This window comes from Polistes dominula, unplaced genomic scaffold (genome assembly GCF_049000335.1).
Source record: "Polistes dominula isolate Pdom_NZ unplaced genomic scaffold, Pdom_raw_medaka contig_15, whole genome shotgun sequence".
In the NCBI taxonomy this organism is placed as follows: domain Eukaryota; kingdom Metazoa; phylum Arthropoda; class Insecta; order Hymenoptera; family Vespidae; genus Polistes; species Polistes dominula.
The window spans coordinates 1,339,438-1,355,047 of NW_028300915.1; the positions used below are offsets into that span (position 1 = coordinate 1,339,438).

The 15,610-nt window shown below is 31.7% G+C and overlaps 1 protein-coding gene and 1 long non-coding RNA gene across 2 annotated transcripts; both read right to left on the minus strand.

Annotated features, from left to right (window-relative positions):
* Nucleotides 1-12: 12 nt before the first annotated feature.
* On the minus strand, nt 13-1,069 carry Grx5 (Glutaredoxin 5). Its single transcript, XM_015324456.2, has 3 exons — nt 857-1,069; nt 466-607; nt 13-340 (listed from the first exon to the last, which is right to left on the minus strand). The coding sequence occupies exons 1-3, from the start codon at nt 938-940 to the stop codon at nt 144-146; spliced, it is 423 nt and encodes a 140-aa protein (XP_015179942.1). The 5' UTR covers nt 941-1,069; the 3' UTR covers nt 13-143.
* A 3,091-nt stretch (nt 1,070-4,160) lies between these two features.
* LOC149033154 (uncharacterized) lies at nt 4,161-6,929 on the minus strand. The gene is made up of 2 exons (XR_016175855.1): nt 5,220-6,929; nt 4,161-5,120 (listed from the first exon to the last, which is right to left on the minus strand). It is a non-coding gene; the product is annotated as an uncharacterized LOC149033154 (long non-coding RNA).
* Nucleotides 6,930-15,610: the final 8,681 nt, after the last annotated feature.

Sequence of the window (15,610 nt, forward strand, 5' to 3'; positions counted from 1 at the left end):
AAGCTAAAAGAATTGAAAAGAAGAATATTTTATTATAACAAAACAAACAACTATTTCATGATCAGAAAAATTAAAAAATAAACAGTTTACACACATCGATCTTATTTACAATAAATAGATGATCAGATTGGTGTTTTTTTTTTTTACTCTTTAGATTTGGTAGCTTCATTTTGAGAAGCATCTTCTTTCTCCAACAAGGCACTTTTAATACCTACTTTCTTCAATTCTTCAACTAGTTCACCATTTTTATGCATTTCTAATAAAATATCGCAACCACCAACAAAATCTCCATTGATAAATACCTGCGGTATTGTTGGCCACTTTGAGTATTCTTTAATACCTAAATTTGTTATTTGTTAATAATATTTTAATGTAACTATTACCAAGACTTGTGTAAGTAGGGAATATATATATATATATTTTTATAAATATTCAAGTTTTAAATAAATTATTATTTTTACAAACCTTGTCTAAGATCTTCATCTTGAAGAACATCATGAGCATCATACGTAACACCATGCATTCTAAATATTTGAACTACAGCATTACTAAAACCACATCTTGGTTCTTCCGGTACGCCTTTCATAAAGACAACAACTTTATTTTTCTGTAAATAATTAACAAAACAAAATATAATAATAAATATCATTAATTGTGATGAAAATTGCTATGCTTGAAAAACATATATTAAAGACGAAGTTTTACATAACCTAAATTTGATTCTTTTAATTGACTACATTTATAATATCAAATTAAAACATATATAAATAAAATGATGATATAACAACATTTCAATTCAAACGCAAATCTTATATATTTATAACCTCTTTTAATATATATATATATGATAACTTACTTTAACAAGATTTCCAATTTCATTGGATTTCGTAGCATAACTTCGAACAATTATTCTTGTCAATCTTCCTCCAATGTTCAACATTTTATTTCACTTATTAAAATACAAATGATATTAAATAAATAACTTGAATTGATGTTTCCTTACAAAATTTTTCTTCGTTAGAGGTTAGCAACGACTGTTTAGTTAGAAGAACGCTCGTTATCTGTTTACGACGATTACGCCATCTGAAACTACTTTACCAATACCTACTGCCATCTATCAACGAATTCTCGTATATATATTTTACCGATTAGGAAGGGAAGGGTTATCATATGTATAAGAAAGTTCACACATGCGCATATGTATCCATGAGAAATAACTTTACATATATATATATATATATATATATGTATTATTAAATTTTATCTATAAATTAATACATAAATAGTCATTAAAAAAAAAAAAATTATTTTCAGAAAATATTAAAATCAAAATACTACATCTTAATTTTTACAGTACCTATATTTACAATACAAAAAAAAAAGATTTATATAATAATTTCGAAATATTTATTTGGTCATTCTAACTTTTTGTCTATTGCAAGAAATTGAATACTTTTGAAGTAAAAAAATAAAAAGCAACGTTCAAAAAAATCTTTTCAAAAACATCTTATTCATAATATGAATGAAATTCATTAATTATTATTATGAATAATTTAAAAGATGCATTTTAAATATGGCTGATAACAATTATCGTAGAACATTATAAAAGCGTCCTACACTCATAAATTGAATGAACCATTAAAATCGATGAAAGATGGCAGAGACGTTGTACGCTGAAACGCATATTCAACAATTGTCATCGTCACAAAGTAATCACAAAAGATGTCAAGAAAATGTCAAGGTCGTGCGAAGGCGTACAATAAGAACGTTCCTTTTTTTTCTTTTTCTTCGATATGATATACATAAAAATACAACTAATTAATATATATATATATATATATATATATATGTTTTCATGTATGTAATCTGTATTTACGTTCAATTACATCGAATGTCGCCATCGTGGGATTACGTAAAAAAGGTCAGCAATTTTCTTTTACTCTCATTTACGGATTTTTTATTACGTCAAAGTTAAAAACTACGTCAGGAGGAAAAAATCGTTAATGGAAAATGTTAACTTGCAAAAACAAGAGAGAGAGAGAGAGAAAGAATAGCACGTGTTCTTTCATAAAGTGACGTCACAACAATGAAATCATGGTCACCATGGCCACCCACCATGACCAGTTACTATGGAAACCAATACGCTAGTAGCGTGAGAACGCCCACGAGATTTAAATTTCGTCCGCGTTGTACGTCACGCCCTGCTTGACGCATAAATGCACTGTGATAGGTCAGGGATGAAAATCGTCCCCCTACGAACTACGTTGTATATGTAGCAACAGGTATATTGCAAAGTGATAACTCTTTAATCTATAATAAAAAAAAAAAATAAAAAAACGCAAATAAAAAGCATTCATACATATAAATAATTTCAAAAAGATAAAAAAAAAAAGGAGATACAACGACTAACAAATAAAAGTTTATAATGAAAGATATTGATTGCTATTTCTCCTGTTTTTTTTTTTTTGAAACAAAACAATGAACAAAACTAAAAACAAAATGTTAGATTTTATATCATACGAAAGCTCAAATTTACATGGTGACATATAAAGACTCGAAATGTCAATTCGAACTATAATTATTATTGAACGTAATAAAGAAAGGGTGATACACGATAAAGTACAAAGTTCGTATAAGAGCAAAGGGATTAAGGTTGTCGGGAAAAATGAAATTGTTGAAAATTTGATAAGCAAAAGGGAACAAAATGTATCGAATAAAATTCGATAAAATAATTTTAAAATACGAAATATTATGTATATATATAAAACGTAAGAAAATAATTTGTAATTTGATCGAATGATAAAAAAAGAAAAAAGAAACTGTAAATTATCACGTAATATACTGTGTTCTCATCGAAAACGATTAAATCCGTTTGGTATCAAAGAGAGAATGAAAATGGGTCGATAAAATAGAGAATTGTTTTATCGACCGCGTTTCATTCATTACGCAATGAGCTTTCGCAAATCTAGTGACGATTATTTTTTTTTTTTTTTTTTTTTAAATAGCAATTAGAAACTTTTAATCTTTTACGATCTAACTTTATCAATCGATTCTAAAAGGAAATATCGACAACAAAGAGAGATAGATATGCTTTGATAAATTAGTTACGACGTTACGTGGCAATGTGTTTTCATTACAGGGTCAACGCGTTTACGAACCTTCAAACGGATGACAGAGCGAGAAAGAGAGAGAGAGAGAGAGAGAGAGATACGCGTGTGTATTTACGTTGCAAGAGAGAACTCGTGCCGTATCGTCACGTTCTTTTCCCCTTCTCTCAGATATTTATCTACTCCCCTTTCTGTACTACTTCCCAATCCCTTCCCCACCCCCCGTCCACCATTGCTGGGCTCTTTAACGTCATCCTTTTCCTTGTAGTAGATTACCACGAACTGATTTCGTTCGTTGCTCTACCTACGTACGATACGATGACGCGACTGTTAAGTGATTTTTTCGGTAAAACGAAAGGAAACGATGATAGACGAAAATAGACGAATATAGACGAAATGTAATCTAAAGTAAGATGGAGATAATATAACGTATATCTAAATAGAGGAGAAGAAAATCCTTTAAGGGTATCGTTCGTTTGTTCGTTTGTTCGTTCATTCGTTCGCGGTCGTCTTTTAGCCGTGAGACAGACGAATATCCCCCCACCCTTATCCCTCTCGCACGTCACCGCGCCGGCTAATCGTTCGGTGGTGGGGGCAGTTTGTCGGCATTGCCGAACATCTGGAATAGAATGCGCGCCCTCGTGCGGGAGTGGTTGGAATATAAAAGCGACGACACACACACATATATTACCTAGAAAGAGTGGGAGATAAGGAAAGAGAGAAAGAGAGAGAGAGAAAGAAGAGGGAATGGAAATATGAGATGAGAGAGAAGATAAAGCAAAATGTGTGTGTATGTGTCTGTGTTTCACCATGCTTTGAAAATATTTCTATATAAGTTCTTCTTTTCAATCATTCGATATAAACTCGTTTGTAAAGAATCAATATTTACTTTGTTTTGTGACATTACTAAATACAATTTTAGTTAGTTATAAATTTATCTAACATACGATATACAGAAGAGTCGATCAAAATTATTGACAGAGAGACTTGCATGTATTCTTTCGATAACGTTCTTTTTGTAATATTTGTTAAATGCCACGATTGTTTATTTCATTTTCTTTTTTTTTTCTTATCTATTGTATCTATCGAATTTCAAGTTGAGAAACAATAGTCCCTCCAGATTGTAAAATCATTTAGTTCTCCTATGACTGATACGATATTGTATATTAAACGTCAAACAAACAATTTATTTATTGCAAATAAATATTATTCATTAGTAAGTAATATACACGTATGTGTAAGAGTCATTGTACGTGACACTGCTACGGTAATGATTCTCGGACTACGTGACGTAGTTGTTTATTTTTATTTATTATTATTCCCCTAGTCCATCTTCCAGGATGACGCAATTCAACTTCGATAGGGAATAAGGAATAAAATCTATATGCATGTACAGATGAACATGAACAAAGCTCGTTTTCGTGAGCACGTCTCTCTCGATTGCCTTAAGATACAAGTTCACATAAAGAGAAAAGGTAAGAAAGAAAGAAAGAAGAAAAAAGAAAATAGAAACTTTCGTTGTACATGAGTACTACTACTCTTTTCTTTCTTCTTCTTCTTCTTGATTATACTTATCATTATTATTAGCACAAGTCGACGAGGTTGAGAGTCGTTGTTTTGAAAAAGAAACATCACGGAAGAAAGAGAGAGAAAAAGAGAAGAAGTGAGGTGAGGTGTGGTGAGGTGAGGTGGGATATGCAACATAAGTTGCACCGATTTTTCGAGGTCGAGTGAAAGACACGTGAAACGGAGTCAAATAGAAAGAAAGAGAGAAAAAATGGAAATCTAGCTAACAAGAGATAGGAAGATGCGAGCTTAGTCAAGTATGTATATAGATATATATAAGTATATATGTAGCATATAAATACATACATACATACATACATACGTGCTACTATCCGTAGCAAAAATCGGCTTTCCGTATGTATGACGTCATCAGCAGAGGAGGAGAGTCGACTGGCGCCCGGTCGATTTTTCAATCCAAAAGAACGTAACTTCTCAGTATCCTTGAAGCTAATTACGACACGTAAAGAGAGTAAAGTATGCAATGAATATTGTGAAGAAGGAAAAAAATAGATGTCACATATTTAAGAATTTAGATCTACAACCTACTACTATTACGTTTAAACGAATCCTCTCTTATCAATCAAACTTGTAATTATAATGCAATAGTTAAACGCCGTCTTGAATGAAAAGACCTGCATACCTATGAAAACTATATTAAAAATAAATATCTCAATATATATACATATACAATATATATATATATATATATATATATATATATATATATATAAATGAAATAGATAGATGTAAGGATTAGTAGTAATTGTAGGACACCCTATAGATGTTAAAAGATTCATTCGTTGAGCTTTCGCCACGGGGAATCAGCTCACAGGTAGGATTATTCGAACAAATGACGCGCCGTAGCGATACGAGCGCGTAAACGGTAACCCGACGATAAAGTCGACCACGAAAGCGGCGTAAAGCGAAGCGCGGTTGCTTTCGGCTATAGCATATATATATATATGTGCGCGAACACGCGTGAATAAATGTGTGTAAGCATGCGCGTGTGCGTGACGAAAAGGGTAGAAGAGTGGGGGATGGGAGAAAGAGGGAGGGGGGGAAGATGCGCGCCGACGATAATGGTATTGGTAGTTGGATAGTGGTGGGGTGAAATTGTGTGCGGGAGGGGAGGGCTCGCCACGCGACGATCTTGCTCGGCCGAAGACGGCGGCGGTCGTGACGGCTCGTACCGAGGAGTGGGAGACGAGGACAAATGACGCGCGCGAGCCGTCAGGGCCGTACACGGTGGGGCACGCGACACGCGTTCCACGGAGTCGCGCGATCTTACGGCGCCGACACAGCTGTTGCGCGCTTGTGCGTGTGACGTTATTCCATTGCTTTTGCTTTACCTTCTTTTTCTCCTTACTTTGTCTTACTTTAATTATACCTCTTTCTTTCTTTTATGTTAATTTTACAATGTATTTCTAAATTACTGAGTTTAGGATTGAAAATAGCTAATCGTTCAGTTTAATTGCATTTACATATGTATTTTCGATTTATTCGGAAAATATGTAAAGTATCTATATATTATGTATACTTCCTTTTATTTTTAAATATGTAATACAAGAAAGGGGGAAGGATAAGATTACAAGCTATATACACGTTAAGAATGTTATTAGAAATGATCACGATCGATAGGAAAATATAGGATATATTTATGAATTGCTTATAAGCTATACTTTGTGATAGTTATTCGCTTTATTCGTAAAATGATTAGTTAAACATCAGAAAATAATTACATAGATTTGACACAGAAGTATAGAAAAAAATATTCTTCGATTTCATTTAAATACCTACCTATATAATAACTGCATCACTGTAAATCCGTAAATGTAAAGTATGTTTCTTCGTTTTAAGGTCTTCCAAGCGAAGGTTATCTAATCTCAAGATAGATAGAGAGTTTCTTTATTGATTTAAGAAATTCCATAAGATTTCCTATGAAAATTATAAAATGAAAAATATAAAATAATTTGTAAAAAATTGTTAGTAATTCAAGTTCAAGGAATAGTAAAATAAATTTTTCTCATCACAGTTTCAAACGGTATCTTCAAAGACGATAAAAAAAAAGATAAAAAGGGATCTCTACGAGCACCGATTATCCACATTTATTATTTTCTCTTTCGTTTACATAGTTTTCGAAGAAAATCTAATATAATCCCTTAAATCGATAAAGTAACTTTATCTCAAGATTAGATAAAAACCTTTTCCTTTGAAAGGTCTTAAAACGAAAAGAAAAAAAAATATATATATATATATATATATATATATATATATATATTTTATCTTCAAACAAAATTACAATAGTGCAGGTATTCAAACGAAATTAAAAAATATTTACTACCCTCTTTTGTAAAAAGAGGGCATGTATAAATCTCAAACTATTCATTTTATTTTATAATAAAATTTACTACATATATATATATATTTTCTTATAAACAAATGTTTAGTTTTTTAATATAAAATCTAAAGGGGGTGGGGGAAGGATGTTTCAACGATATAAATGAAATATAAAATATACACTCTAAGGGCAGGAGTGGAGAGGAGAGAGAGAGAGAGAGAGGATGTATGTGTAGATGCAACGATGTTATCGGAAATAAGAAGGCGTTAGTTAAATAAAGATAGTGGTAGAAGATAAATAGAAAGAAAGATCTTGTAACGCGGTTCGTGCGAACGAATCTTTTGTTCCCTTATTCTTCGTAGCTCGTGCTACGTCGATGACGTGGTACGTGAAAGAACTCTCTCACAGTAAAAAGAAATCAAGAAAGAAAGAAAGAAAGAAAGAGAGAAAGAAAGAGTTAGAGTATAAGGAGTAAGAGAAAGATAATAAAAAGTAAAAAGAGAGAGAGAGAGAGAGAGACCAAAAATAAGAACGTGAAGAAGTTCTTAGAGGGTAAGAGTGTGATATAGTTTTTCTGAAAAAGTTAACGACTATAACGTTGAAACTTGACTTTCTTTTTAAAGCGACAATGAGATTATCCCACGAAACGGTCAAATCACCAGGAGTTTCCGATGTCCGAGAGAGGAAGAAGTGTATACACTTGAAGAGACTCTGAAGATGGCCGAAAAACTGGTTTTTACTAGTCCGCCCGTCGTCTTTCTTCTTTGTCCTGCTGACTACGAACAGCTCGTTCCAACCTAAGTACAAAGGCCATTGAGAACACTCTTAAATTTCAGATTCTTTTTTAAGATACATCCAAATTCAATATGGCGTTGATCGGAACTCCCTACCTCTCTCTCTCTCTCTCTCTGTCTCTGTCTAGTGTCAATGAATAGATACAATAAATTAACATATTTACAAATTTCATCGTGTCAATCGTTACATTTACGTATATGTATAATGTATCGTTAAACTTTTATAATAGAAAATAATTATAACGTATCATGTTTAATCCATTGTATGCATAATAACGTTCTAATATGACTTTTGTTTCGTATAATCATTGTGTTTGTCGGACGCATTTTTTTTTTTTTTTACATATCGTTGACTCTAATTCAAAGGTATATTTTGATCCATGTAAACTCTGTCATATTTTATTATATTACTATTTTTATTATTGATAAATTATATGAAATAATGTTGGAAATTCTATTTGGGATGCGCAATAAAGTAAAAAGTAAAAAAGTAATCAGCATATGATGCATTTTTATATGACACGTTGATTAGAAACAATTAACACATAATATATATATATTGGAATTAATTCTTATACGAATACGTATAATGTGTGTATATATTAATTACAGATTTAACTAATTCACGATTTTTGTAATACACACACATCAGCATAATTTCACATTGCAACATTATACATAAATATATATTCATATTAATTTATAACATTAACTTTGTTTATACTATATATATATATATATATATATATATATATATATATTATTTCTACCTAACATCATTTGAAACTATAAGTAAAAATATTTTATTTTATTACGATTATTATTGCAATCATTCGTTCACGATAAAATTGTATGTAATGACTTCTTATTATTATTACGTTTGTGTATATATATGTGTATATGTATCGCGAATAAAAAAGGGGTAAAGAGAAGAGTAAGAAAATCTTTTGGTTTGCCACAGAAAAACGTAGGAGAGGACGCGTAACTCTCCATTTAGCGTTGCTCGTCGGTTAGCCAGTTTAGATATATATGTATATATGTATATATATATATGTGTATAAATGTATATAATAGAGAAGAGCAAAGGTAGACAGAGGAAAGAGTAAAAAAAAAAAAAAAGAGAACAATCTTTGGCCGGTAAACTGAACAAACGACAGAGAAAAAAATGTGTGTGTTTGTGTGTGTATGTATGTTTATGAGAGAGAGAGAGAGAGAGAGAATGATTATCCATTCGAGAAGGATAGAGAAAAACGGATAAAGAAGATAAAAGAAAGAAAGAGACGATTATAAAAGAGAAGAGAGGAGAGAAGAAAGAAGATAAAAAGAGATAGAATGAGAGAGGAGAAAGAAAGAGAAAGAGAGAGAGAGAGAGAGAGAGAGAGAGAGGATTGGCTGGTTCTCTACGTTAACGCTCGAGGATTGTAACGCCCGAGGTTTCCAAGTCACAAAGTATATACAACGTTTGTGTGTATGTGTATGTCTCTAAAATGAAGAGAGAGGGATTGAGATGGTGTGTGGGTGGAGGGAAGAGAGTGATGGAAGAGGAGGGTGAGTTGAATGCTTCTTCGTGGCGTTACTCGGAACTATGTATATATATATATATATATGTATAGAAGTGAACTGAGAGACAGAGAGAGAGAGAGAGAGAGAGAGGGAGAGAGATGAAAGTAGAGTGGGAAGGAGGTCGAAGAAGCAGGTGGTGGTGGGGATTGGGAGGTTAGTGGGTGGTAGTAGCAGTGCACCGAATGATAGTAGAAATCAGTCGCGGTTCGAATACCGCGCGTGTATGTATGAGAATGATTATATTATTGCTCGTTTCTTTGATTTATTTATTTTATTATTATTATTATTATTATTATTATTATTATTATTATTATTATTATTATTATTATTATTAATTGGCAATAGGAACTCGAAAGTTCATTGCCGCAAATAGCAAATCCCGCCAGTGTTCTCGTCCCCGAGCTTGACCCCGTCCATTCGCAGTCTTCGTAGCCCATTTCTTTAAGATCCCCCCCCCCTAATATTGTCCTCCCATCTACGTCTTGGTCTACCCAGTGGTCTTTTTCCGTTCGATACACCGATCAGTATTTTATGCGCCGTTCGATCCACCCCCATAAGCGCCACGTGACCTGCCCATCTTAATCGGCGTGATTTTACAAAGTTAATGATGTCCGATTTTGTTGTACACTCGGTGTACTTCTACGTTATGGGGTTTTCTCCATTCACCCGTTTTCCTCATCGTGTTTTGCACCCAACAATTTTATTTTTAAAAAGCATCAATTTCTTTTGGTCCCGTAACGTAAGTTGGGCCACGTTTCGTTACCATAAATGATTACTGGTAGGATGATTGTGGTCAGGATGATCCTGATTTAATGATGATCCTAGAACAGCAACCAAGAACTGAATAATTTATTAACATTGCCTAAATTCATTCTTTTCTTAAGTTCGATGGTTTATGATCGATCCTAAATATCTAAAGTTGCTGACCCGTTCTGAAATTTTATCCCAGACGACCAAAGTTCCAATATTATGCACATTTTGATTTTATCGGTGATCATATATTTGGTTTTTATTTTTTTTTGTTTTTTGTTTAGTATATATTATTGGTCGATAGAAAAGAAAGAGAGAGAGAGAAAGAGAGCAACACAGGATCGGAAAGAAAGAAACAAAAATAAGAAATAAAAATGTAATGGGGTAGAGAAAGATGATCACGTTTATAATCGTGAACACTGGACTCGGTCGTCGAAATCCTGATCTTTTCTGGCTTCTTCTTCTTCTTCTTCTTCTTCTTTATGTTCTTTTTGTTCTTCTTCTTTATCTTTTCTTTCCTTTTTGGCACGGCCAAGGGCGAAAGAGTGTCTCGACCTTCCTTTCGTGTCGCTGAGCTCTCAGCACGAAGGGGTTTACCGTTTGGAGAGGGAAGAAACTTGCCGAGATAAGAAAATCTATGTAAACACGTGATTGAAAGAGAGAGAGAGAGAGAGAGAGAGAGAGAAAGAGTAATAGTTGAAAGAGAAAAGGAGAAGAACGACAACAAACCAAACAGATAATCACCCTTAATCGAATTGAATTATTATTTGCACGTAAAACAATATGCCATTATTTTGTTTCCAATAATTTTAACAATTTTACAATTTAATTTTCAAAATATTACAAATACATGTGTTAACAATTTTTCTTTTTAACTCTTTACTATACTGATTTTAGTTTGTTAGATTAAAACAACGAGTAACGCTTGAACTGTTTACCCGATGATAATATGAATTAATTATAATTTCAAATTAATTTAAATGATGTGAATGATAGCAATCGTTTAATTAATCAAATATCTATCTATCTATCTATCTATAAATATATATTGATTTTATTTGTAACTATTTTCATTAAAAGTAAGGTACTTCTTTAATAATTTTGTTATAAGATAATGATTAAAAAAAAAAAGGTAAATAAAAGAGTTAAGACAGCTGGGGCAAAGAGTAAACAGAGTTATATTTATATATATATATATATATATATATATATATATATATATGTACGTAATAAGAAGTTAAAAGATAAAGAAAAAAGAAAATAAAAATAAAATTGTAGAAAGAAAGAAAGAAAGAAAGAAAGAAGTGAGACAGAATATACTAAAGTTCGAACAACAGACCAATCAGACACAACAGCACAAGCACTGGGTGTCGTTATTTTCGTTTTGCTCAACCAAGAAAGACATTTTATTCTCTGCCACCTGCTCGAAGGGTGAGCTGAGCGCACGGCCTTCGACATATTATTTGTTGCATTATTTTTTATTCAATTTTTCTTTTTTTTTTTTTTTTAAACCTCTTTCCTTCTTTCGTTTGTTCGTACCTTGTACAAAGAGTAACAACTATTGGCAACTTGGGGATAGTATCGCGATAATTCAATTTTATCTCTTTACTTATAGAAATTTATTTGATAACCATACCACAAATACCACATGGAAATACTTTCAGGTAAAATATCCAGGTAAATGAAAAATTCAAATCTGACAGATTTATTAGTCATATTTATATTGCAGCTAAAGTTTCTTATTTTTCTTTCTTTTTTCTTTTTTTTTTTTTTGGTTATTAATTTTACACACCCGATAGAGTATAAAAATATACGTATTAAACTTGATCGTGTTTCATTTTGTTATTTCCACTTAATAAAAATCTACTTTACAAATAATTAAATTTCTATTGATTTACTTAACAAAATTCATCAATTTTTATTATTCATTTATAAACTAATATCAACACATTTTGTAATCAAAATTATATATATATATAACTAATAATAAAATGTATTGATTTACCTAGTTTATTTCACTAGGATATCTGGTAACTAACAAATGTAATTGGTTCATTCGTTTTGTTTTTCATTAGAGTAAAAAGAATGCAAGAAAAGCTTGAAAATGTGTGGTGAATTACAAGTTTAGTTCAGAGAGACAAACAACGACAATAGTACCAGCACCAGCACCAGCACCAGTACCAGTACCAGTACCAGCAGCTGCTGCTGCTGCTGCTGCTGCTGTTGCTGCTGTTGCTTCTGCTTTCGAATCGAGCCTCGGACAGACTACTCTCGTTTCCTGTCGTCACTTTTTGTCCAGCTTTTGCTTACTCCGTTTACATCGAGTAAGAACGGACATCTGGATTATGCTGATTTGTGACCTACCATTTTCTAATAAAAGAAAAACGAACCTTACACTTTTACAGTTATTCAGTCATTATTATTACAAATTGATGATGATTCATTAACAAAACTTTTGATTAATATCTTTTTATTAATATTCGTAAAACAATGTTGTCTTATAATTATTATAAAATATATTCAACAATAATTATTAACATGAGTGTTATAAAAAATCATTGATTTGATCAATCACTTGGTTTTTTTTTTAGAACTTTCAATTTATTTCTTACGATTTTGTGTGTGTGTGTGTGTTTTTTTTTTTTTTTAAACTAGTAATTAAAACTAAGTAATTAAAATAATAGTTAAAGTAAGTACATTTTCCGATGTGATTATTTGAAATTTGTTTAGAAATGTTCATTTATGAACTTACACTTTAACTAAGTGCAAAAATGCGACAGACCGATGGCCACATTGCACATGCGTTCTCGAGAACACACGATTCACACCTGTCAGCTGAGCACGAACGAGCATAAATGTTGAACGTTCAGAAGAATGGGCGATATCATATTCGATATTACTTCTACTGGCTTCACCTGGCAGTAATATCTTTTCCAGGGCCGTAACAAGTAATCATAAGATTACATTCATAAACAGATATTATTACAATAATTATTCATTAATAATAATAATAATAAGTACGATTTCGCAGGAATTTCAAAAAGTATTGAAGAAATTCTTTTGATCAAATTAACAATTACAATAATAATTATTTTATTAATATATATATATATATCTGATAATATTGATAATTATTTTTTGTTAAATATTTCGGTACTTACGTATTAACGCAACAGCAGCAAAAATTCCGCTAATACGCCAATAAATAGCAATCTTGTTGTTCGCACACAATAACCTTGTTGTTTGCACATAGCAATCGTCAGGGGTTTCGTCAGAGTTTCTTTAGGGTTGCCTCAAGGTTTCTGTTCACTACCAAATCTTTTGTACACAATAAACTTTATATTTTTTTCAGTGGAAAATGGGCCGATATAAAATTTAACATATATAGATTCAAAACAGTCTCACTTTTATTTCATCTGATGGTTTCGCATTATCGTAGCATTAAAAAATGACGCAACCCTGATGAAACCCTGACGAAATTTTGACGGTTGATGTGTGCAAACAACAAGGTTGTTGTGTGCGAACAACAAGGAATTTTTGCTGCGGTGTCATGGCGTTAATACATAAGTACCATTATTTATTTAGAATGTTAAAGAATAGAATAGAAAATATTAGTATGTGTGTGTGTGTGTGTAAGATTGTATTTTAGTAATTTTTTTTTTTTTTTGCTCTGATAGTCTCGAGTATTACGACAAAATGACGATAAGGTGAAAGAGGAGAGAGAGGAAAAGGGGAGGAAAAGGAGAAGGTGTTGTTGGTGGTGGTGGTGGTGTGTTCCGTCATGACCCAGTTTCGTTTTACGTTCGAGGGTTAAGGCAAGCAAGGCCGGAAAAGAACGATGAAACTAACAAGTTGCTCGTTGATAACGAACAGTATAGTAAAGGAGAGAGAGAGAGAGAGAGAGAGAGAGAGAGAGTGAGAAATGGTGCACACCATGTATGTACATATTTTTCTTTCAAGATAGTAGTTCATACACAAGAAGACTATCTATCGATTATAACTCCCACTCTCTTTCTCTCTCTCACTCACTCATTCTCTCTCATTCTCTCTCTCTCTCTTTCTCTTTTTCTCTCTTTCGAGACATCGAGAAATGGTAAAGCTGAAACTACGTTTTGAATATGTAATCGTATCGTAGAGTTTTCCTTATCGATCCTAGATAATATTCCGGTTTGTAATCTCATCTACTTTGAAAATCAACTTCAATCGTATAAATTGATTGAAATAATCTATTTAATTTGATTAAGGACAGATTTCAATCTTGTTTGTTAAATGAATTTTGTCCAAATGTTGTTTTTTAACGCAAATGTTTCCTATTTTGTGTATTTCTAATAATATTATTAATACGTGTTACATAATTATTTATTATTGAAAGAAACAAATAATTTAATAATAAATAATATGAAATTTGATAAATTAATGGTACTTAGGTATTAACGCCATGACATCGCAGCAAAAATTTCGCTAATAAGCCAATAAAGAACAATCTTGTTGTTCGTACACAACAACCTTGTTGTTTGCATATAGCAACTGTCACAGTTTCGTCAGGGTTGCGTCATGGTTTCGTCATTTTTTTTAGTACTACAAAAATGCTTATTTGGTATTGGCTAAAAACAGAACAATATGTGAGACATCATTTGGAATCTTATTTATCAAAGTTCATATCGCGACAGCTTTAAGTGAAAGAAAATTCAGACGGTTTTGAATTGATTTTAAATTCTATTTTGGCCCCATTTTCCACCGAAATTTGATTGACCACTTTTTATAAATAAAATGTTCTGAATTTTGATAGTGTTTCGATTTTAAATAAAGTTGTTTATTCTATGACTCGTCGGAACAATTTAAGTTGTTGATTGACGCATTTGCGGAATTTTGCTGTTGTGCTGTTAATACCTTAGTATCTTTAATTATTATTACGTTCTAGCTTTGATTATGATATATACATGAAAAATATTATAGATACGTATGTACAGATTTTTTTTTTAATTATTTATCTCTTCTTCAAAGAGATGTTTCAGAACGAAACGTTAAAGAGAGAAGAATTATAACGGAGAATAAGATTAAAAGAAACGCGTTTAGATATTTCACGTAAGTGCATACACGTTGTGTTGCTTCGAACAAACGATTTCAATCTTCGTTAGAACGAATTTTCCCTTAATTATACACTCAGTACACGCATATATATATATATATACATACACATATATATATATGTATATACATATACGAGTTACTTGGTGAAAGATACATATTTGCTAGGACGCGAGACGCGAGGTTAACACGACCGTCATAAAATTCACTTCTCTCTTTCTCTTTCTATCTTTCTCTCTCTCTTTCATTTCCTTGCTTTTTACGGAATAAAATTTTTATTATAAAAAAAAAAAAAATGTTCAGAGTAAAAGTTAAACTATTACTTTAATATTATAAGATCATTCGATAAGTTTTCTAATATTACGTGTATAATAATATTTCATTAAACGATTTTAACTTAGGAT